At 36.7% G+C, this 25267-nt stretch overlaps 1 protein-coding gene across 4 annotated transcripts in view; it reads right to left on the bottom strand.

Annotated features, from left to right (window-relative positions):
* The window catches only part of Git (ARF GTPase-activating protein GIT1), a 510246-nt gene that overhangs the window by 461225 nt on the left and 23754 nt on the right, over positions 1-25267 (bottom strand). For all 4 annotated transcript variants that reach the window (XR_011017843.1, XM_067141653.2, XM_067141654.2 and 1 more), the window contains exon 3: positions 13534-13723. Coding sequence is in view for 3 of the 4 variants with exons in the window: in XM_067141653.2 (XP_066997754.2) it covers positions 13534-13723 (190 nt within the window). In the remaining variant the exon portion in view is untranslated. The remainder of the gene's footprint in view (positions 1-13533; positions 13724-25267) is intronic.

Here is a 25267-nt window from a genome sequence, read left to right on the forward strand (position 1 = left end):
TTTTATGTGAGTTGGGATGTAAAGAATCATTTTTTATGGTTGTTGGAGAAAAGGTGGGTTTTCTGTATATTTGGAAGTCGAATGTGTTCAATGCTCGTGTGATTTTGATATCTAAGAAGTTCAAAGAGTTATTGAACTCATCTTCTTTAGTGAATTTAATATTATTATCTAAGTTGTTGAGAAATGATAGTATGTTATTGCTGTTGTTGATTTGTTTATCAATGATAGCTATGGTATCATCAACATAGCGATGCCAAAGACAGAGTCCGTTGATGTTATTAATAATCTTACTATGTTCGAGATTATCTAAGTATATATCGGCTAGTATTCCAGATAACGGGTCTCCCATCGCTAGACCTTCTTGTTTGTAAATTTTCTTATTGAAGGTAAAATAGTTGTTGTCTAAAACGAAATTAAGTAATTTTAACCATTCATCAATTTCGATTTTACTCAATGTGCTACGTTTCAACAGATTGTTTTTCATGATGTTAATAGTATTGTTGATAAGGATATTAGTATACATGTTGGTGATGTCATAAGAACATAAAACGTGGTTTGGTTGTAGACTGAACTTATTTAGGGAATTACAAAGTTCGATCGAGTTCTTTATGGGGTTGGAGTTGTGAAATTTGAAGTGTTTTTTCAGGAATTTGTGTAGTAATTGAGAGGTTTTATAGCTAGGACTATTGATACTATTAATTATAGGCCGAATGGGGATATCCTTTTTATGAATTTTGGGCAGTGATCTGACTGTAGGTAATTTTGGGTTCATTACAGTTAATTTCTGATAATCTTGATCATTTAAAATGAAGTTAGAATTTTTAAGAAGGTTCTTTAAGTTACGCTGTATTTTGTTTGTTGGATCTTTGTTAATTAATAAAATTTTAATAAAGATAAGAACCTAAATGATACTATTGATAAAAAAAGCCCCTTGTATGAACAGATTCTTATTTTATTACGAGAATCAACTTCTCTCACCAACATATTCTTAAAAATCTTCAACCTCACATCAGTTAGCGTTCCCACCTCCCCTACAGCTAATATACCCCCCTCCCTTCCCCCCGCTGCTAGTACCTCTAATTCAAATACAACCAATAAACCCATAGCCACACCCACCGTAACATCGCTCCTTCCAATAGCCTTACACCGTTACAACACGCGCAGTAATACACTCTCTTCCTTCCCTCCCACCAATAGCAGCCTCCCTCCAATAGTTACGTCAACGCAAACAGATCCTCCTCCAGCACAAAACTTCAGTTATAACACACGTAGCAAGAAGTCTACCGTTGCAAATACTTCTAACTCATAACGTTACAAGCTATCTTTGTCACCGTCAAATGGTAAGTGCACACGATTCTACTTCAATATTTTCAAATATCTTTTCATACAATTTAACTCTACATTTCTTGCTTCCTTTTACAGATTCCACTTTTATATGCTTTTTCAACTAGAATATCTACAAACTCACAATTTACAACTTTTGAACATCACTTCAAATTTTGAGATGGTCCATAGTGATCCTATTTGAAACTGTTCTTCAACTTCTATTCACCAACTTCATATCCTCAACGTGTTCTACAACTTCACCATATGCATCTGACTTTCGTCTTTTATCTTCAAGATCATGATTACCTTCGGATCTCTCGACTAACTTTGACTTTTATTCTCTCTTCTTTACTTTGATTATATACGATTTTTCGCCATCGTCTAATTACAACCGCCAGACTATCAACTTTACTTTTATGCAATCTTACTACTTGTTGTATAACAATCTTGTTTTATCCATTGCACTTATTTTAGCAGCCTTCTAATGTTAATTTTGTTAATACTCCCACTATTATATCTCATCACATTGTATTTTCAAACCATCATTGTTATTTTTAATGTTATTTTACTTCAAATCTCTTCAAGATTTTAAAATTCATTTCATTACTACATGTTATTTAGACGCTTATTTTTAATTTAATGTAAAGACTATGGCTGATGATGCCTTAATCATCCAAGATGATTTTGTATTGATTAGGTGGTCAAATGAATAACTTAATGTTATTATTTCAATCAAATATCATCAATACGGACCAAAAATGATATTTATTACATGTAATTGGTATGTTCCGAGCGGTCAGCGGAGAGATGGCGTGGAATGACATTAGCAGACGAATAAGTTTGAGTGGCGTTTATAAAAGTAGGAAAGATCACAATATTAAGATAAAGTTGGAATTCAAGAGGACAAACTGGGGCAAATATTCATTTATAGGAAGGGGAGTTGGGGATTGGAATAACTTACCAAGGGAGACGTTCAATAAATTTCCAATTTCTTTGAAATCATTTAGGAAAAGGCTAGGAAAACAACAGATAGGGAATCTGCCACCTGGGCGACTGACCTAAATGCAGATCAGTATTGATTGATTGTTCGAAGTCCAACAACCACTCTTTGAATAGCACAAATGTCATCCATGCCTTAGATTTGTGCCTGTATTCACAGGGCAGATGTTGCACCCCCTTGAAGCACCTTGGCTTCCCAAACTTCCCAATTATGAGAGGCTTGAGTTTGCCCATCCCAGTGGAATTGGTGCACAAAAGAGCCGTGATACGTTCTTTTGAACATTTGCCCCCAAAACCATGGGTTTTGTTCGGCATTAGTTTATAAAATAACGCAGTTTCTTCTGCATTATAAATGTCTGCCGGAGAATATTCCTTCAAGGCATCTGTTAGAGTCTCCAGCCGCCATGAAGACGCAACTTTCTTCGGGGCATCGTTAGCTTCACCATTTATAATTTTGTGAGATATGCCATATCTCTCCCGGAACCTATGAAGCCAACCAGCACTACCCATAAACTCAGATGACCCAAGCGAACATGCGAAAGATCGCGGATGCTCACATAACAGTTGGCCATTTATTGGAATGTTCTTACTCCGCATTTCCACAAACCCCGTACAGACGACTTGGTCCACCTCCTTGTAGTTGGCTGTCCTGATCATCTTACACTGTGGACCTAGGGCATCAGCATCAATATTTTCCTCTATCTTACTTTTCTGTTTTAAAAAAGTAGAGAGTGTTGATGGGCTAATGCCATACTTCTTTGCTACTTCTCCTTTCTTTCCGCCTTTCTCTACTTCCGCAAGTATTTTACGTTTTTCACTCAATGAAAACAGCTGTCACTTCTACTTATCCATTTGCGGTGATATGAACTTATTTAACGAAATGCACACGAACTTTCCAAGTTTAATTATATAACCTTAACAGAAACACGTTGCTTTGCGAATTAAATATGAAGAAGAAACATGCAATGCATGATGAGACGAAACCGTTGCGTTCATTGGTGGATAACAAACTTCGCGATCCTAATCAGCCAATAATGTGACGTCTTACATTGGTTGATGGGCGAAGCCTATTGGTTACACAAAGTGTAGCGTTCATTGGTGGTTTGCAAACTTGGCGCTCCTACTCAGGTAATAGAGTGACGCCTTACATTGGATGACGGGCAAAGCATATTGGTTACACAAAAGATTTGCCTTCTCAATTGCGTACGGTGTATAAGTGGAAAATGGCGATCATATCATCTGAATATGCCTTTGCTGGCAGGATGTAGTGTTTACAGTGCACTATGTCTTCTGGTAGGGCTAGAGCAATATTGTTACTTTCATTGATCTGTCTCAGCTTTATCCTTGGCTTTGACAAGATGAAAGTGACTGAGGTATGAGTGATGCCAGTAATGCCATTCCTTATGCAGCCAGTCCCTGCCATGAATGGTGTGAAAATGTTGCTCATAGGGTCAGTTGGTGCATGCATTTCAGTGGGCTTGGCAGACTGATATGTAATAGCAACTTCTGGCTCGGTGAGGAAAGCAACGGGAAACTACCTCACTCCTCATTTCCCTAGTACGCCTCTTCAGTGATGCCTAGGCCATGTATGACAGCTGATGGCGGAGTTGTTGAGGATCCAACCAGCCTTCGGGCTGAGGACTAAACATACATACATCATCTGAATAACGAAATAATATAACAAGAAAAATGTTGGTCATAAAACAGGATGAATTTTAGTTTTAATCTGAGAAAATATGGTCAAATTGGTAAAGAAAAGAGCTAAATTTTAATTCGTTAAACTGAAACTACAAAATTCGTTAAGATGAAATATTTTAACACACAATAAATGGGGAAAAAGGAAGGGACCAAAAAAAATTCGTTATTCTGAAAATTTTATTATACTGGTGTTCGTTACAGTGGAATTCTACTGTATTAACATAAATTGCACCATCACATATTATTTACACAGTGACAGCAATAAGACACGGAGATATCTACCTTACACACTATACTGTTGTTACAACTATGTACTGTTTGAGCTGAAGATTACTTCTGTGTGAAAATTGCCCCTGCTACCTAAGCAAGAGATCTATTTTGCACCATAACTAGCTTTGGCTCAATTTGTTCTTTGAAAAAGGAAAAAAATAAAAATAAATAAATACTGCGTGCATGGGTACAGCCAAACAAATGTGTTTCTTTGCACTACCATCAGATTAATACACCTAATATATGCTATTTACAGAAACCAACTGAATAATTGCTGAAGGCAATCACCACATACACAGGGAAACGTGGTTCCTAGATGATGGATCGTTACGCCTTTTAGCATTCAGTCTGCAAACCTCTGTGAATTAACTAAGTGCTTCCATAATTCTCTATTTGTAACCAGCTCTGAAGCCTCTTTTAGCTGCACACCTCTACGTCTCTTGGTTAAGAAACTGTTTTCAACGTTATTTAGGAATATGTTCACTATTATTCCTGTCAATGGTGAGCCCATGGTTAACCCTTTCTTTTGACACATTTTTGTCAGTGAATACAAAACTGTTTTGGTTTAAGACTGTTCTTATAAGGCTGGAAAAAATACCACACTTGGACCAAAACACATAAAAATCAGTATGAAACAGCAATCAATTTGTTTAAATATTTTCACAGATGTTTTCTAAACAGCGGCTTAGTGCAGTATTTTCTAATTCTGATAGTCTGTGAACACGCATATTCGGTTTTATTAAATACTGTAATAGCATCACTCCAGAGGCTTCTGTGGCAAAGTTTTCATTTTCTTACTTCAAATGGCATCACCAAACCTAGGTTTACTGCACAAATATTATGAAAACATATTTCAAACTCCCCGTAGAGTAATGACAACCTTTCCACTATTAATTTGCAAGGGAACAGGCTTTCTGAAATTTAACCAGACACAAAAGTACATAATCTAACCTCTGAAATTAGTTATGCACAAAGCTGTATCTTGAGAAGGAGAAGTATCACATTCTAATTTTACTTCAGTATCTAGTATTAAAATTAAGCATTCCTTAGAGTTAACAACTGCTATCAGTGCACTCACTGCAAAAACATGTTCACCCAGTGTTCGTTTACCCCAGTCGGAGTTGTGGGACATTGTCAATCGACGCCACCTTTGAATGTCAGGAGGAGTCAGTGTTGGTTGGGGAGAGCTCCCTCAGGACCAACTCTAGCTCGTGCATATAGTGAGGAATCGATACAGAAGATGATTGGTTGCATTCAATATAAACGCAGGGGTCGAATGTATGAATACTGATAATGGGGAAACTAACGCGCCCAAATCTGCCCGTAATAACAGATGAATCGATGAATGAAAATTCAGTAGAACCCCATTTTAACGTGCCCGCTTTTAAGAAATTCCGGCTTTTAACGAAGAGTTTCATAAGGTCCAGCTAAATCGCCATAACCACAATGTTATTTAAACCCCCTTCTATGAACCCCAACATAAGGAAAAGTCCGCTTTTAAGGAATATATTTCACATAAATTACGACCGCACATCCCGTTGAAACAAAAACTTGTGATAAGATACTTTTTTCTAAACTTGCTTTAAATGTTGTTTTATTTCCATTTTCACGTAATCTCAGTCTGAAGTAAACTCACTAAATGAAAGCGTTCCTTTAGCGATGTGTGGAACCATTACAAACTGGCGCAGCCTCTGGAAATCACTATTACCGGCAAGCAGCAGTCACAGTCATGCTAGATGCTGTTGGTTAGTTATATATTGAACTGTAGGTAGTACTGGAATGATGGCTGTATGGCAGCGAAGTGCAGTTTCTAGCAAGACTAGCTGTACGCCTGGAGGCATAACTGATGTACGCACATGCCGCGAGACACAAGTAACTTCACGAAATATCAACATTTAGGCAGAAAGTCTCTTGCAAACATCTCGTGATTTACAGTGAAGGATATATTTCAGGAGATTAAAAGCAACTAAAAACTGAAAATTGCTATGGATATTGAACAAAATGAAAATGTATTCTAGAAAAAATTACGGAACGAGTAGAAAGTCGTGCCTTCTATGGCTTATGCTGCCTGAACCATCATCGATAAACCGTAAGCGTACAAAATGCAGAGCTGTTCAAGCTCTACAAGAAAGTCCACGAGGGCGTATACTTATCTCCAACCATTTGCCCTTTAGAGCGATTTTAGTTCATAGTCTGTGGTAAGAAAATCACTTTTCACATAAATAAATTAGAGATTTTTCCTGAATTTTGCATCCAAATAAAGTATAAACCTCCTCTAGGGCTCATTAAGGATTAAAGTAACCTTAAAGTACATAATTTGCACAAACGATTCGGGAGTGAGGACCATTTTAGTCAGGGTGGGTCGCTAGTTGACCTCCAATATTCATAAAAATTATTAATTTCGTATCATACATCAAGCCTGCGTGATTTCTACAATCATAGTTTACAGCATCCATAATAATGACATTTAATTATAATCATAAATTTTAAAAAAAGTATAAATAATCCCATAATGAAATTAAATATCATATCCAGTGATTATCTGAAAAGGAGAATCTTCACTAACGATAGTTCAGTGGTTATGATCTCCAGTGAGGTCAGCTGCCTTAACCTATAGCCGCAGCGCTGTTACACCGGATAGGCATTTCTGTCACGCGACACCAATTGCTGAATAGGAATCACGCGGAGGGCGCAGACTGAAGAATATTTTATTCCTGCGTTGCAAGTTGTGTTACGAGTTACATTTGTGTTTGTGATAAGAGTTGTGCTGCGAGTTACGGCGGACTACGATTATTATACCTGCTAAATGCAAGAAGCTGACTCTTCAACAAAAGATCAACATCATTAGTGATGTTGAAAGGGATGGCCAAGTACCTTTGTCACAGACGGCAAACAAATAGACTTGGCACCCTCTACATTGTTTGGCATCATGAAACCAAAGGAAGCCATTCCAACTGCGGAAGTGGAGTGTGGTTCAGGGGCAAAAATACGGAAGAACATTTGCTCTTCGCCATACGAGGAACATAAAAACATTTTAATGAAGTGGTTCGAGGGAAAAAGGAGTGAGAACTCTCCAATCGATGGGGACATACTTACTATATAGAAATAATGAGTCACCACCTTATCAATACACTATTTTATTTACTACCAAACTGGTAAATAGGGTCAATACCGGTTTCGACCCCTAAGGGGTCATCCTCAGTTGACACATACAAAATATCTACAAAAACATCACATATAATGGTTAATGTTTAAAATTCATATGTCATAAAATGCTGGTAAGTACATCTTAGTTAGGAACATAAAAACATAGAACAGCCAACCAGGCAAATAGAATAGCACACAGATATCAAAATCTGAAAATTAAGATCACAAACATTGTCAAAAACATCACGTTTTTAAAACAATGTCTACAAAATAATTTAACCCCTAAATTTCTTAAGAAATATAATAACAAACATAGAAGTACCTATCAAACTCGAAATACACAAAACAAGACAAATCGAATATGGCTTAAAGAGGAGATCAAATTTATGTACAGAAAGAAACAACACCTCAACATGCAAATGTATGAAGCACACCTAAAAGCCTCACATGAATTACCATATACATACTGGATTAACTTCCAACAAATAACCAATGTTAAGATATAAAACATAGCGATACAGAAACAGAATACCCTAAATAAGAAACTCAATGCATTGAAGCAATCACAAAATCAACATACACACAATTACACACAGAACAGACAACATACTACTGCACCTATTGAAAGCAACCTACATGAATTCCACCCACCAATCAAAAATCTAACTAATACAGTATTTAATGAAGCAGAAACTACTATACTGAGCAAGGGACCGAAACATAACTGGAAAAATAACTCAATTTTTGAAAATATCACCACTATCATTACTGAAACAGAAGATGCCTTAAACAAAATACCTCAAGAACAACAAAATCAAATCAGATATGAAATTTTAAAAAATATTACCACAATATATTAATAGAATCAACCAAGAAACCTACAAACAAGATATTAAAGACCTAACACAAATTAAGGAACTCAAAAACAAAATCCAGCATAACAACTTACTAGTAACAAAAGCAGATAAAGGAAATACTACAGTTATTATGGATAAAGAGGAATATATAACAAAAACAAAAACTTGTTTCCAAGATGAAACCTTCCAAATTAAGAATAAAGATCCAACCAACAGTATCCAGAAGAACTTAAAAACTCTTTTAAAAAACACCAACCTCCTTTTAAATGAACAGGAAACTACAAAACTGATTACAATGAATCCAAGTATACCTACAGCCAAAGCTTACCCTAAAATTCACAAAGATAATATTCCCATGAGACCTATCATTAACTACAGATCAAGTCCCACCTACAAACTGTCAAAATTCATACAAAAATTCCTAAAAAAACATTATGTTTTTCAGGCAAATAAAACCATAAAAAACTCAATAGAATTTTGCAACATTACTAAAAACATAAGAATAGAACAATACTACAAACTAGCAACATATGACATAACAAACATGTATCCTAACATACCTACACAAAAAACTATAACTATCATAGAATCTAATCTCTACAAATACAGCAAGCTAAGCAAATTAGAAATAGATGAATTTATAAAACTATTACACTTCGCCAGCAATAACAATTACTTTAAATTCCATGACACTATCTACCAACAGAAAGGATTACCCATGGGATCACCAATATCAGGTATAATAGCTGATATATATATATGGACTATCTAGAATACCAAGAAATCCAAAAAATAGAAAATATCATTCTTTGGTGCAGGTTTGTCGACGATGTATTCATAATGATGGACAATAGACACACAAATGAAAATACAATCTTGGAACAACTGAATGAAATAGATCCCCACATTAAATTTACTATGGAAACCGAAAACAACAATACCATAAACTACTTGGATACATCTATAACCAGACATAACAACCATCTAACATACAACATATACAGAAAGCCTACCCATACATCAAATACAATAAAAACAGACTCCACCCACCCACACACTCACAAAAAAGCTGCATACTACAGCATGATACACAGGGCATATAACATTCCACTTTCAAAGAAAGATTTGAACAAAGAACTAAACATAATTCATGAAATAGCCAAACAAAATGGATATAAAAGAGAAATGATAAACCAGATCATCAACAAAGTAAAAAACCAACCAAAAACTAAGCTAACCAGAATCACCAAAGATAAAAAAGAATACGCACTATTTACTTACAATAATAACCATATACACTCCATAACCAACATCTTTAAAAAACAAGGCCTAAAAATAGCATACAAAACTACACGCAATAACACCAACATACTATACAATTCCAAATCAGTCAATAGCATAAACAAATACAACCACTCAGGAGTATACCATCTAAAATGTAATGATTGCCAAGCCAGTTATGTAGGGCTTACTGGTAGAAGTTTTTCAATACGATACAACGAACACGTAAATGCCATTAGATATAGACACTTCTCAGCCATGGGACAGCACATTAATGATCAGAAACATAAATTTACAGACATCAGTAATGATATGCAAATCCTCAATATAAACCCAAAAAGCCCCTTGCTCAGTATACTAGAAGAATTCTATATAAACTTAGATAAATACGTTAACCCAAATTCCAACTTGAACGATAACATAGACAGAAATAATATTCTTTTTCATACAGTTATTCCCCTCCTGAAAGATTATTACTTAAAAAGAATTGATAAACAAAAATCCATAAATACAAATCAGCCGCTCCAAGACCTCTCCTCTTTTAACCCCACTCCCGTTACAAGCGCTCCACCCATCCCTCCAAGCCTCCCCTCTACCGCCGCAAACTATAACCTCAGAACAACACGCTATAGATCTCAACTGACAGCCACACAGAGTGCACGATCTCAACAGCTAACGTAAGTAATACGATATATAACTTGCCACTACATTCCTATGAGACATCATCTCACACACTTATTATTTCTACTTACAGATATATTAATTTACAACACGCTTTTACGATACAACCAACGTGCAACCCAATTAAGACATACGACATCCAAAATGTACTTCATCTCATAATAGTCACCAACCCAACCTGAATACGACACGCGACAAGAAGAGAACGCTTTCTTAACAACATTCAAGATTTCCAGCTACAACAACAGCAACATCCCACAAAATTGCCAGTTATTACTATCAAAATGTTACGCAATTTCACTCGTAATGCATACAGCATGAACATGTATTCGGTCCTATTCAAGTAAACATTTATATATTTCTAATGGACCAGCTATTAAACTACAACAACTATCATAATAACCTACAGTACTGTTATCAAACTATGTTGAACTCATTTATGTTTCAAGAATATGCACATAGCACCACATATCAGTACTTTTAATCTAAAGTATTTTAACAGGTATCTCATACTGGTATTTTAGCCCTAAGGGTTCATTTTAACAAGACTTTTATATGCCTGCACCTAACAAAATAAACAGTGTCAAGGCACAACTCTATTTTAAGACAAAAAACAAGAATAGAAGGTGCTACAAAGTTATACATTAGTATTAAGGATCCACGTCAACAAGGTATCATATACCATTATTTTAATCATAAGAATTCAAATCAACAAGGTCCTTCTATGCATTTAACTGAACTAAATAAGTGAATAAGTAAACCTTATAAACCACTACATGAAATGTAATCAGGATACTGAAAATCCAAACAGTATATCTTTAAGACCCTACATTGGACTTAATATCATATATGTGTGCAAATGCAATAATTTTACTTCATATTGTGTAATATAAATTGTAAAGTAGAATAGCATGTACCTCTTAGTAAATGTACATACTTAATAGTCAAGTCACTAGCATTTTGTCAAATGGATGAATTACATTCAATACAATACTTTTGACACTGTATACAAGGGAACAGAAGACCTATATAATAGCTCAAATAGTGCAAACTTATAAATCCCATAATATACGCATATCCTAACTAAGATGTACTTACCAGCATTTTATGACATATGAATTTTAAACATTAACCATTATATGTGATGTTTTTGTAGATATTTTGTATGTGTCAACTGAGGATGACCCCTTAGGGGTCGAAACCGGTATTGACCCTATTTACCAGTTTGGTAGTAAATAAAATAGTGTATTGATAAGGTGGTGACTCATATTATTTCTATATAGTGATACCAATCAATACGGATATGAAGCTTATAAAGAATAAGGGGACATACTTAAACAAAAAGCTTGAGAATTCGCACCTAAGCTGGGTTTGGTCGATTTCAATGCTTCTAATGGCTGGTTTGATCATTTTATAAAAGGCACAATCTTTTGTTCCAAATCATATACAGCGAGAGTGAGAAAGTTAATGGCAATACAGTTGCGAACTGGAAAAAATATACGTTGCCTCGATTTCTTGAGGAATATGATGCTAAGGACATTTTTAATGCAGATGAAATGGAGTGTTTTACAATTTGCTCCCGTCCAAGATATATGCTGTTTGCGGAGAAAAATGCCACAAAGCAAAAAAAAAGTGAAGAAAGACTGACGTTGTTATGTGTTGACAGCGACGGGAGTGAAAAATTACCCCAATAATAATTGGAAAACTTAAGAATCCAAGATGTTTCAAGAGCACCCGTACACTCCCGTGTAAGTATTATTTTAACAAACATGCATGCATAACATTGGAGATATTTCTAAAATTTTTAAGTCTGGAAGGATTGGCAGGAAGGAAGATAGTGCTGGTGATAGATATCCTGCTCATCCTTCAGATACATCTTTCCTGTGGAGTATCAAAGAGGTTTACTTTCCTCCTAACTGCACCAGTCACCTGCAGCCTTTGGACCGTGGCATTATTCCTTCTGTGAAACAGAAGTACAGGAAGGCCCTGGTTCAAAGAGCTATTTCTTTCCTCGAAAGACACTATTCAAAACTGCTTTGGCCATGCAGTTTTTTGTGCCATTTCAGACCTTTTTAATGAAGATGACATTACTGATGACATTGGGGAAGATTGGGGGACGTTGTATCAAAGGACTTGAGTGCCACAACATTTGAACAATATGTTAATTGTGATGATGATATCCTAATCTCAGCACCACAGATGAATGTTGGAGACCTTTGTGACGATGCAAAAAGACAAAGTACTGAAGTGGAAGAAGAAGAGGATCCAGCAGAACCAACTTTTGGGGCAGCAGTGGAGGGACTGAAATTGTCTGATGGTGCTTCTCCTCCTTCAACGCTGATGAAGACCCCATCAACAGCCTCAACCAAATTGAGAGAAAACTTGTTTCCATGAGACATCTGGTCAAGAGAAAGCAAACTACTGTACTGGTCTATTTCAGAAAGTGAAAGTTAATATGCTTATTCTCACAGTTCTCATGGTCCATTTTTCACAAATCTCTTTAAAAATGTATTAGGCCTGTGTTCCTTCAGTTAAAATTGCAAGTCAGTAATATTATTTCTCTTTTCCTTGCTGCAGGTTGTGCTCCCAATGGTCCACTAAGGAATTTTTTGTCTGCCGTTTTGTAGATATTTTCTGTCATTCTTGTGTATTTCTAACATGTTCATTTATCATTTCTTGACAACATTACATTAGTTAAATACATAAATGGATTATTATTTCTTGTAATATATAGCCTATTTTCTTTGACCCCCCCCCCCCCCTTTATTTTTACAATTTGCTTTACGCATCACCGACACACATACATCTTACGGCGACGATGGGATGGGAATGTGCTAGGAGTGGGGAAGGAAGCAGCCGTGGCCTTAATTAAGATATAGCCCCAGCATTTGCCTGATGTGAAAATGAGAAACCACAGAAAACCATCTTCAGGACTGCTGACAGTGGGATTCAAACCCACTATCTCCTGGATACAAGCTCACAGGTGCGCGCCCCTAACCGCATGGCCAACTTGCCCGGTGAACCCCTTTTTAAGGAAGAAATATCAAATCCCCCCAAGATTCATTATAAAGGGGGTTCTACTGTAATTACAACTAGTGTGAAGGCATTAATGAATCATATTGGCTTTTATTTATTAGGTGTTTCATGTAAGTGAGAGTATTATTCCTGTATTACAGCAATATTTCCACTATAATGTTTCAGAAATGAGGGTCCAAAGAAAAGGGTATCAAAATACAATTTCAGATGCCAAAACCAATCAAATAATTATACAAACCTCATGGAAGTAATTTGGATCAGCTCCTTGAGAAAGAAGACGCAGACTAGTTTCAAGGTTTGTAGTACGTACACTCGAATGTAACTGCTTGCTCAGATCACTTTCCAAAAGTACAGTGTCATCTTTTCCAGGTCGGAATACAAATGCCAACATCTGATGCTTTGCACGGATGAATTCTGCTTTTGTTGGGCTGAAAACAAATTTGTTAATATCAATGTTCCATAGCACACTATCAAATTGTTTACTGAATCCTGGTATCATAAACCTTGGTCTATGCACACTTTGAAACTACTGTATTCTACATGGCCAGTACTGAAGATGAAAGACCAGTAATGTAATTAAATTACAGGCATGTTATGGACAGTTCACCCACAAAGAAGACTATTTCTCCTCCATCTTAGTAATCGCAACAGAAGAGAAGGAAGGTGATGGAAGGAGCACAGAAATTGAAGCTCAGTATAGGTTACACTAATATTGGATCTTGTAAAGCAAACTTCCTATCACCATGACAGACAATAAGATATATTTTCTCATTTCTACTAGCTGTTTAATGTCACACTAACTTCACATACAGTATTTACTCATGTATCATCCCCCACCTTCCTTGAAATTTTAAATCATTAATGTGGGGGGGGGGGGGGGGAGCGGGAACTACATGGGACTGATCAGTTACAGGGAAAAAAATCAAGAAACTAAAAAATTTACAATTTTCTGTCAATTATTGATAGGAAATTGGTATATTTTTCTATGTCAATAAAATACATTTTCTTATTCATTTACAAAATTTGGTTGAAATGTCTCTCCATGGTGGCAGAATCCTCCTGAATATCATCAGTAAAGTATCATCCTGTTCAAAAGAAAACTTTTAATTGCTTTTGTTGTTGTGGAAGCAATTTCTTTTCAGTTTCAACTTAACATATAACTGCAAGGTTTTTCAGTCTATCAAAACAAATTCAGGATAAATAAAATGAGAAAATACTTGAAAAATAAAATATTTAAAAACATTTAAGCACTTTAGCACCTTTTCAATCGTGAAATTACCAGCGTTTCACCCCAGTGTAGCAGTGGGCTCAATAGTTGAATTGCTACACCTTTCCAAGACGCTGGCGACTACTGAGCCGTTAAGACACCACTACAAGCCTCATATGTAGGATAACGCAATGATGGTGCACTAGGGGAAGCATGTGCCTCCACTTGTATAAATGCTGAAAGATATCAGTTAATCAAAAACAGAATGACATGTTTTGTTGCTGATGGAATATCATTCGATTTTATCAAATTATGATTTTTATTATTATTACCTTTTCTTTTTTTTTTCTAATTTTAATTGATGAATATTATGAACAGAACTTTGTTAATATTCTGAGTATACCTTCCTAATAATAACTAATGAAACGTTTGATCTTATCATAACCCGAGAACGGTCGCTGTGGGTCGTCATAACCCGCACGCTTACATTTCCATTCACTCCTCCTCCACCAATGGCAACACAGCAAAACACCTCCCAGTATCTTCCTAAGTCTACCCCCTCTACACAGCACAACACGCGGCACTTAGTTCAAGCGGAGCAGTTCTCGAGGAAAGTAGTGTGCAGGTCACCACGACCCACCAGCGACCTTTTCTGTTCACATAAATGTTCTGAGTTAATTTTACATTTCAGTACGTTTTCCTTGTTTCGGTGAAATGCATGAGAGAGAAGCAGACCGTATTCGTTCTCTGCTAAATTAATCATTCTCGGCAGAAACAGACAATGAACTGGGAGGTGATGAAAGTGATGTAGGGACTGATGTCGATCCAGAAGAAGAAATACAAGGCGACCAAACCGGAACACAGATACGGAACAAAGTGATGTTAGTGATGACAAAGTAGCCACTGACGGTGAACATTTGGAAGGCAACTCTACTTCTGATGATGACATCCCACTGCTTTATAGAGGTAACTACACTGGTAAAGACGACACTGAACCTACACAATCAGTCCGTACAAGCGAGGGGTATTGTGACTCATCTTCCAGGGTGCAAAGGAGCAGCGAAAGAGGCTAACACACCGACGAAAGCATGACAGTGTTTCTTCACAGATGACATTCTACAGAAGATCGTTGATTATACCAATATATACTGCACCCGTCCACCTCCCGAGTCCCAGACTAGCATTTATCTCAGGGGTGTCGGTTCATTATTTAAATCATCAAATATAAATATAACGGCATAATAGAACACGGGGATGAACGGAGCAACTTAAAATTAAAAGGGGGAAGGCTCGATTGTAACTTGAATTTAAGGACTCCATGATAGGACTAGGAAGTGACTGTTACTTTAAAAAGGGCATCATCTAACTACAATAAAAAGATTATGAGAGTGGTTTCCTTTGAAATAATTTGCCAGAAGGAGCGGTTTATTACGCCATTTGACGTATAAAACTTTGATACACGTGGCAACAATATTTGAATTTACACACATGTTACATATATAAATCACTTGCCATACCGCAAGTGGTATCAATATCTTGCTGCGTTGCTTCTGAAATAAAATGACATTTTGGAGGTATAATTTACGGATCGATTCCATTTGAATCGAACCGTCACTCAAAGATATAGCTTCCTTCTATCGGGAGCCCGAGCATAACCCATGTTACGGTCGGCTTCCCGATTTAACTAAGATGATGTACTCCGGCTATATACATTTTTCCGAGACCGGTACTCGGACTGGGTAATGTTTCTCGTGAAGTGCGAAAACTGGATTCCACGGACAGTTCCTATCTTACGATATCCAGCTGATGCCATACCAATGAATTAGCATTTACATTTTATTTACATGTGATCTGAATTGTCACCAGTTAGCCTCAGTAGACTACTGACACAGATGAGATAACGAGAAGCGGTGGGAAATACCGTGCCAGTGACCCCCCTCGCATCGCGAGCGAATTAAACAAACACGCAAGTATGTAACATCGTCCCATACGGAGACCGTACAATAACGCGGTAAAAAAAAATGATTCTAATATTATCACTCTCATTATTCAACATACGAATAGAGGGACGTCGTCACCAAATAATTAAATTCACGATATTATCATCCTCGAAATTATTATTATTATTATTATTATTATTATTATTATTATTATTCAACGGTTCCTGGCACTGTCACGTTTGATTAATATCATCATTATTATGCGGGATGCAAACACAAATGGTTATTACTGTTATTATTATTATATCCCTCTCGTGATTATTATTATTATTAATTAATAGGTGACTCAAGATATTATTATTGTTATTCACGTCACTTAAGAGGTTATTATTATTAATGGACCGGTCACTTCCGCCAAATTATATATTAAGATATCGGTCGCAATTACAAATTAATTCACTGATCAACCAACGACATCATTACAGTTATTATTATGACAATTATTATTAATCTGACCGCGATGATTTAACATCGTCCTTACATTGTTATTATTATTATCGGTTGCATATTATCATTTAGATTCCCGTTTAACATCCTTATCAACGCTCATTTAATTAAGGCGGTCCAATCCTTTATCTGCAATATTTATTATTATTATTATTATCACGACATCATGATTGTCCCTCGCTCGTCATTACAATGAATACAATATACGACCATTTATGTGGAATCTGAACTCTCATTATCCTTAGATCCGTTGTATCTCAACGAACAGCTGTGCAGTCTATTTATTTCGTACATGCTGTCACGGGTTCGAATTCTACCCGCTGCGTAACTCAGTATTTCTCTGTGACACTGCCCGTACATTTTACACTCATATCAATATCCTAAGTGTCTCTCGTACGGAATTTATTTTCATCTCTATCTCAATATTCCTCGATTCATTTATTTATTCCTCACAGAATTATCAACTGACTTATTTATTCATTTCGGACATCGTACGACCTTTTATTATCTGACTGCAAATTCTTTCACATTTTCTATCTCATTTGGATCTATGCCTTAGTTCATTCCCCACAAATAATCGTAACATCTTGAAATTATATTTACCAAAATTTGACAATCATGGTCTCGTAATATTAGCACTACATGTTCCGGCTAATGAATCGCAACTTCAAAACGCGACATTTATACGTAAAAAAAAAAATTGGACCGTAATTTAAACCACACGTTCATTAACATGTACGGATTATTAACACCGATCTACATTTCAATATTATTAATCGATCAAATTAAGTTATCACGCACTTTAATTCCAAATTAAAACGACCTCCCGTCATTAAATGATTCCCAATAAACTCAACACTTGATCACATAAATTATTATTACCTCCAAATCATATTTAAAAAAAAGATATCTTCACAAAAAAAAGTAGTTATATTATTTATTTATTATTATTATTAATATTTAAAAAAAAAATAATAATTTCGCCTGTACTACGGTAGTCCACTCTTATTATGTTTAACGCATAACCCCTTTAACAAATTCAATTTATTCTGGCACTAATCACTCCAGATATGATTTACTTGGACATTAGTATATTAATCGCATCTCACAAATTTAACAACTTCACTTTGAAAATATGACCATATTAATTTCAACAAAACACACTTGGTATGGCGAAGCTGGATTTTCCTTCCATGTCATTAAATGGCTCGTTAAAATGACAAAACATAAAAGCACATATCGGGTCTTATTTAACTAGCATAATCAAAATCAAATGTAAAGAAAATTATCGACTACAAAGAAAATAATGAATGCATGCATGACTTAACGTACTACACTATATATACAAATTTACATCTCCAACAAACTGAATACATAAAAGACCCGATTATTTACATTATTATGATTTACTACTGTCCGTGCTACAAATTTAGGATGGGGTCGTTAAGCGACCCATCTTGTTACAGAAGGTAACCAAGTATGACCAAATTATTCCCATTTTTCCCATCACGATAACATTTCCCAAATATATTTTACAGTTTAGTACTCATCTTAGTTATCGGTATTCCATTGCAGCTTTGCAGACGAGAGGCTTCATCCAGCCCCTCTCTGCGTTTTACTCCTCCATCCTTGATGGCGTAGTTTCACAAAAGATTTCCTGGCACATTATTATTTTATACTCATATCTTGATTACCACAAACCTTCACCATTTACTACGTTAACACTGTATGCTTTAATTTGGATACAACAAATTTCTATCCTAGACCCAAGAATTTAATATATTTACACTATTTAATCTTCGTCCACCTACCGCACAATGGACCTGGACACGTACGACGTGGTGTCAACTATTACGCCCGCCGCGATACGCCCGATTTATACGGCATTCTTGACGTGTTCATTACATCGGTTCGGTATAGCTAAGTACAGGCTACTACTTCCTTAAAGTACTGTTCGTCACACAGTCTATTATGTACGTACTTATGGTGATATATTTTATACTACTCTCTTGCAGGATAATTACTTTACGTCACTGATTATTCATAAATAACAAACACTATCCTACGTTAACTATTTCCAGATTTAACATGTTGCTTGAGCGCGATCACACTTTACAAACACTGGCGGATGCTCGCGCCATTAAATGACTGTACGTCCGTAGAATTCTAAGTTACCGGCGACCAACAGTTCAACTCCCGATATTCAATTCACGTGTGCTGGCGACCGTCAATTCAGCTCCAACGATTCAAGACAAGTGGCTGGCGACCGTCAATTCAGCTCCGTATATATGGATGAAGCCTTTTTCCCGCGGATTCGTTGACGTCATGCCCCTTAGGGAGGGGGTGGATTTTTAATATCGGTACTTGCACTCCGAATTGGAAGTTAAAATTTACATCAAATTAATCCACTCCGCTAGCATATCTGCTGGATAAAATATGAACTCCAGGTGATCACAGATTTAGGAGATATGGGTGGATTTCGCTCCTCACATTTCGCGCCTTCGTAAGCGTCCCTGACAACGTGGTCTTCTTTCAGCCAATGAGATTCAAGCTGTCCGGTTTCCAAGAAATCCAGCCTTCAATTTAATTAATTTGCCAATAAGTATTGATTATTTTTCCATGCATGACCCCTAATAAATTCATTACATTCATCCGCGTACTCCTATTAATTTATTACTGAATACTTTTGTAATTACGAAAATATCTCATCCATCATTCCTTAAGATGGTATCACTGAGTCTCCCATCAAATTTTTACTATTGGCCGGCAAGCGGTCACGTGATTTAAATCTCCACCTGCTCGAACTTAGGCTAGCGAACGTACACTCAGCCGCTGTAATTTTCCATGAGGTCATGGAATTTCCGTCCTACCAAAAATATCCCAAGGTCTTACTCATGTGGTGAGTTTTCTTTGTATGATTCTCCCCCTTCCTCTTTCTGACCAAGACTTATTTGTGGACTCTGTATTTCCTTGTACGCCAACTAATGATATTCCCTGCTGTGAAGTAGCTAAAAGTTGTCGTGTTGAGCTAATCCGTCAGGCTCCAGTCTGTCGTCCTTCCTTCGCTCCGATTTCGACATTACCTAAACGAAATATTTTCAAATACACTCCTCTGTATTTCAATAAATGTATCATATTATTTTACCGATCAAATCATGATTGATTATGGGCCTAAGTCACTCGGGTTCATCACATCAATATAATAAAAGACAATTACGAATGTGAAAGAGGCTCAAAGAATACAAATTTAGAGGAGATAAAGGCATTACTAGGACTTCTGTTTTATGCAGGAGTATTGAAATCGTCGCACTTGAACACTGATGAAATGTGGAGTGACGATGGGACTGGAGTACCTATTTTTCGGTCTGTAGTGTCTCAGCAGCGCTTTCGGTTTCTTCTCAGAGCTCTTCGCTTTGATGATAAAAGGGATCGTCACATTAGAATTGCTGGTGATAAACTCGCTCCAATGCGTGAGGTTTTTGAATACATCGTAGCTAAGTGTCAAGCAAATTTCAGTGTATCGGAATATACCACAGTCGATGAAATGCTGTGGGGATTTCGTGGCAGGTGTCCCTTTCGTCAGTACATGCAAAATAAACCAGCTCAGTGCGGCATAAAAGGGTCTTCCATTGTTGATGCTCGCACCTTCTACGTCCTGAACATGAAGGTCTACTTGGGGAAACAACCACAAGGTCAGTATCATCAGATCAGCCAAACTCCTGCTGAAATTGTTATGAGGCTTGTATCACCTATTTCAGGAAGTGGACGGAATATCACCCACGACAACTGGTTCACAAGCGTTCCCCTAGCTCAGAACATGTTGCTGTAACATAACCTCATAACTGTTGGTACCATTAAAAAAAATAAGACATAGCTACCTCTTTGCTTTGTGAAAAGTACGGGGCGTGAGGTACATTCTTCTATGTTTGGATTTGGCAAGAATCTTACAACTCTGGTATCCTACGTACCAAAGAAAGGAAAGGTTGTCATCTTAATTTCAACGATGCACCACAGTATATCTATTGATCCTAGCACAGGTGATGCGAAGAAACCGGAGATCACTACGTTCTGGGGTTGACGTAGACGATGAAATGTCGGGAAGTTACTCTGTGGGTAGCAAAACAAACAGGTGGCCCCTTACTGCATTTTTTCTCTTATGGACGTGACAGCTATCAATGCACTAGTTGTTTATTCCTGGAACAACAAAGACAAGCATCAAGGTGAGGAGGCAGTTCTTGAAAGAACTCGCCAAGGAATTGGTTACGGCGTTTATGAGGAGCCGCTTGCTGGCTGGAAATCTTAGCTGTCAGCTCAGGACGGAAATTCTATGCACTCTGAAAGAAACGGATCCACTCCCTGTGGGACCTCAAGAATACGAAGGTACCAGAAAATGAAAAAGATGTGCACTGTGCTCCAGGACTGGCAACAAAACGTATCAGACGTGTGCAATCTGTAAGAAGTTTGTGTGTGGAATCCATGGCAAACTGACTTGCCTAGACTGTCTGGAAAATGCCTAAACCAAAGACTGAGAACTGTGAGAAGCTGAATTTGTAAATGTTTTTTAATCCTAGCTAGAGATTCTGAATTTATCAGTTGTTTCCGACGTTTATTCGTTTCTGTTACTTTTTATATGTTTACTCGTACCAAAAGTTTATGTGTGAAAATCAGTGAAAAATTCAATATAGTGCCTATTCAAAACTGATCTCTAAAACTTTCTTCATGTTCTTAGAAGGCATTCGTGTAAAATTATTTCTGACTTTTAAAATATTCCAGAAAAGATACTAATTTTTGTAACACATGCAATTAAGTGGAGGTTTTGTATTAACGTTTTAAAAATAAATTTGTAGTTATATAGTAAGAACATAAATAAAGGTTCGGTTGATTCTATCTCCAAGATAGTATTAATTGATGTACAAACATAGTTTTAAAGAACAACAAGTCCTGACGAAGTAAGTTAAATAATAATTTGTGGGTCATGGTGACCCACCGCGAGCACTTTAAGATGCACCATGTGCGCGACCACTGCCGGGTTAATGATATACTCCTCTTGTGCTTCCCCTCTCCTCACTAATCCAGCTAGGACTGCAATGTGCCATCCCTGGCATCATGCCAGCTTGCTGGTTACGTAGCATTTCGTCCGAGTTGCAGTTCATCCAAAAGCGAAATACGTAGAAAAATGTTGCAGTTCGTCTGCAACTGTTTTACAGGTCTGAAAACAGGTTAATGTGTTGCGTTTTGTCCAAGCCTGGGAACAGGAAGGGATGGAAAACAGATACCTGAATCAAACCACTAACCTAGCGACATACTGGTGACGAGTCACACTTTGACCAACCAGTGGTTCCTCCACCCTTGAGGGAGGGTGCAAGACATTGTTGACATTATTTGTGTCTGTGTTTTCAAGGATCTTCTCGCACTGTAAACCTAAGCAATGAACAATCACACACACACCTAAAAGATCCCCCACTATTCGCTAGATTAAATCACATCTCAGTAAAGCAGCACAATTCAAACTCCACTTAATTGTAAAATGTATTAATTGACTAATGCTCAATAAAAATCCTGTAAATGAATTTCAAGATAACAACAACAACAGAAGAAGACCACAAGCACAGTTCTGTAAAAGCCAATGACATCACCAAAGCATGACACAACAGAATGTTACTGATAAATAAGCCAGCTTGTGTGACACCAGGGATTACACACTGCACTCCTAGCTGCAATAGTGAGGGGAAAGGAAGCACAGGATTACATCATTATCATAAAGGTAAGTTCAAACATTTCAACAATAATTATTAGAAAGGTGTACTCAGAAATGTTAAAATAAATTTATTTACACTTGATAAAAGGAGCAGGACCCATTGGTCTACAATGGCTGTATAGGCTATTTAGATCTATTTGGAAAGAAAATTCATTACCATATGACAGGAGTAAAGGAGCAATAATACCTGTATTTGAGAGGGGACAAGAAGATACATGATGATGAGAGAATAACACTCATATCTCAGGTAGCAAAAATATTTGGAAGGGTACTAGAAAAGAGAATGAGAAGAAAGGTGGAAGGACAATTTATTACAAGAAGAGCAACATGCCTTTTGGAATGGAAGATTATCTTCAGTATGAGGCAATTAAAGGAATAATATTGGGAATATGGAAGATGTATGGAGATGACAATCCTTAATTTAGAAAAGTTTATGATAGTGTATCCTGAGCAAAGGTATGGAAAGTAATACCATGGAAAGGATTTGGAAAACAAACGATAGGATATGTACAAGCAATACACAAAAATTGTTGCAGCAGTGTTCAGGCAGATGTGGGGAAGAGAGTAGTTTTGAAATTAAACTGGACTACAAAAAGAAAGTGCTCTATTACCACTGTTATTCATAATGGTTACAGACAAAACTGTGACAGAGAAAAAGGTAAAATATGGAGACAGGTAGCTGAAGGTAATGCTGTCTCTAGATGGTATTGTGGTATGGGGAGTAGAGCTGGCTAGCGTATGTATGCTTCAAAACACTGAGTCGGTGCAATCAGCTGCCTCGATGCCTCAACACAAAAACACTTCACTGTTTCAAAGCAGTGAGTTTGCTTCATGTGCTGTGTCGCATGAAAAGAAACTCCAGTCGTTCCGTACATGTCAGCTACAGGTCATTATCCTCATGGTTGTTCCGTACTGAATGATGTTATTCACAGCAATTATAATAAGAAGCATTTCTTATCCACCTATTCGACACAAATCACCTTTATTGGTGTTTACAATTTCATATAATTAATTCTTCTAAGGGACATGTTTCGCTCTTATAAAGAGCATCTTCAGCCATCTTAAAATGATGTTCGTGAACAGTCATAAACATATTAAAAAGACAATAGTCAAAATTAAAATTACAGTAGTCTAAAAACCAAATTACATTACATCTAACAAACAACATTAAAACACTTCAAAAACATGATAACATGAAAATTTAAAATTATCACAATGTCCATTCAAAACCTTGTGTCTGAAACTATTATTGAATCTTCGTCTTAAAAACAGTAGTAAATGTTTTTCTATAAAACCAGCACCAAGGTGAACACCAATACTACGGAAAAAAAGAAAATGAAAATACAACTTATGTGACGTGGTGTTTCCAGAATGTAAGTTAAAATAGAGTGCCCACAAGCTGAATTGTGAAAACACAATGATCCATATTGCTCTAAACATAACAGACAAGACGTAGAACGTGTGCAGGAGTCAAATGTGGGCTCTAGTTGAAAATGTTGATCAACTTGTTCAGAAATGTAGGTAGTAAGCATACGTTATGTTACGCAAATTTGCGAGGTATAGAACGTCGTACTTGACCTCCAACCAATTTGTACAGATAGTGGAATTTGTTATTATTAAGATGATAGGTACGTCCTGCTGATTGAGAGTTGCTAACTTGCTTTTAACTGTAAAACATCCCTTTCAGTATCACTGTAAACGTATAGTAAAGAAACACAGTTTATTAATATATGCTGGTGCTTATTATACTGTGTGTCATCTTTTTATCATATTGTATTTTGTACACTTGCTCATTAAATATTTCGTGAACCTCATATTTTATCGCTTTCAGAATGTCGAACATTTTATTCAATGAAGTGAACTTAGCTATGAAGTGAGGTTCATGTTTGACCACACCATCACGAAACATTGCTTCTCTTGCAACCTGAGACAGAAGTGTTAACACACTGCTTTGAAGCAATTTGCTGTGCCATATCGAATATTTTGAATCAGTCAGCAGTGTCACTTTGCCCATCTCTAGTGGGGAGCAAACAAAGGAAGTACAAGGGCTACTCGACATACTGAGCGAGATTATTGAAAATTATGGAATGAAAATAAGTGTGGAGAAGAGTAAGACAATAGTGTTGACTAAAGAAAAATGGAAGGGAAAGGAACTACAAAAATAAAGCAACAAAACCTTGAAATTGTGGAGAGCTTCAAGTATTTGGGAAGCGATTTGATGCAGGATGCAGGGCTGGACATAGAGATCAGTAAAAAGATTTAATGAGGAAACACATTCTAGCAGAGTGTGAGATACCTGGTGTGGAGGAAGGAAGTACCAATGAAGTGTAAATACATGGAGCAGACTTGGACCCTGACAAAAAGACAAGAGTATAAAATCCCCAGGCCAGTGAAATGAAAGTTTTAAGCAGTATGATAATAAAGACATGAAAGGTCAGAGTAGGAAATGAAGACATCAGAAAGGAAATTGGAGTGGAAGAGAATTTACGACAGAATGGAGAGGGGTAAACTTAGATTGTTTGGAGATGTTAAAAGGATGCCGAGGCAGATGCAGGAGACC

Source organism: Anabrus simplex, chromosome 2 (assembly GCF_040414725.1).
Source record: "Anabrus simplex isolate iqAnaSimp1 chromosome 2, ASM4041472v1, whole genome shotgun sequence".
NCBI classification, from domain to species: domain Eukaryota; kingdom Metazoa; phylum Arthropoda; class Insecta; order Orthoptera; family Tettigoniidae; genus Anabrus; species Anabrus simplex.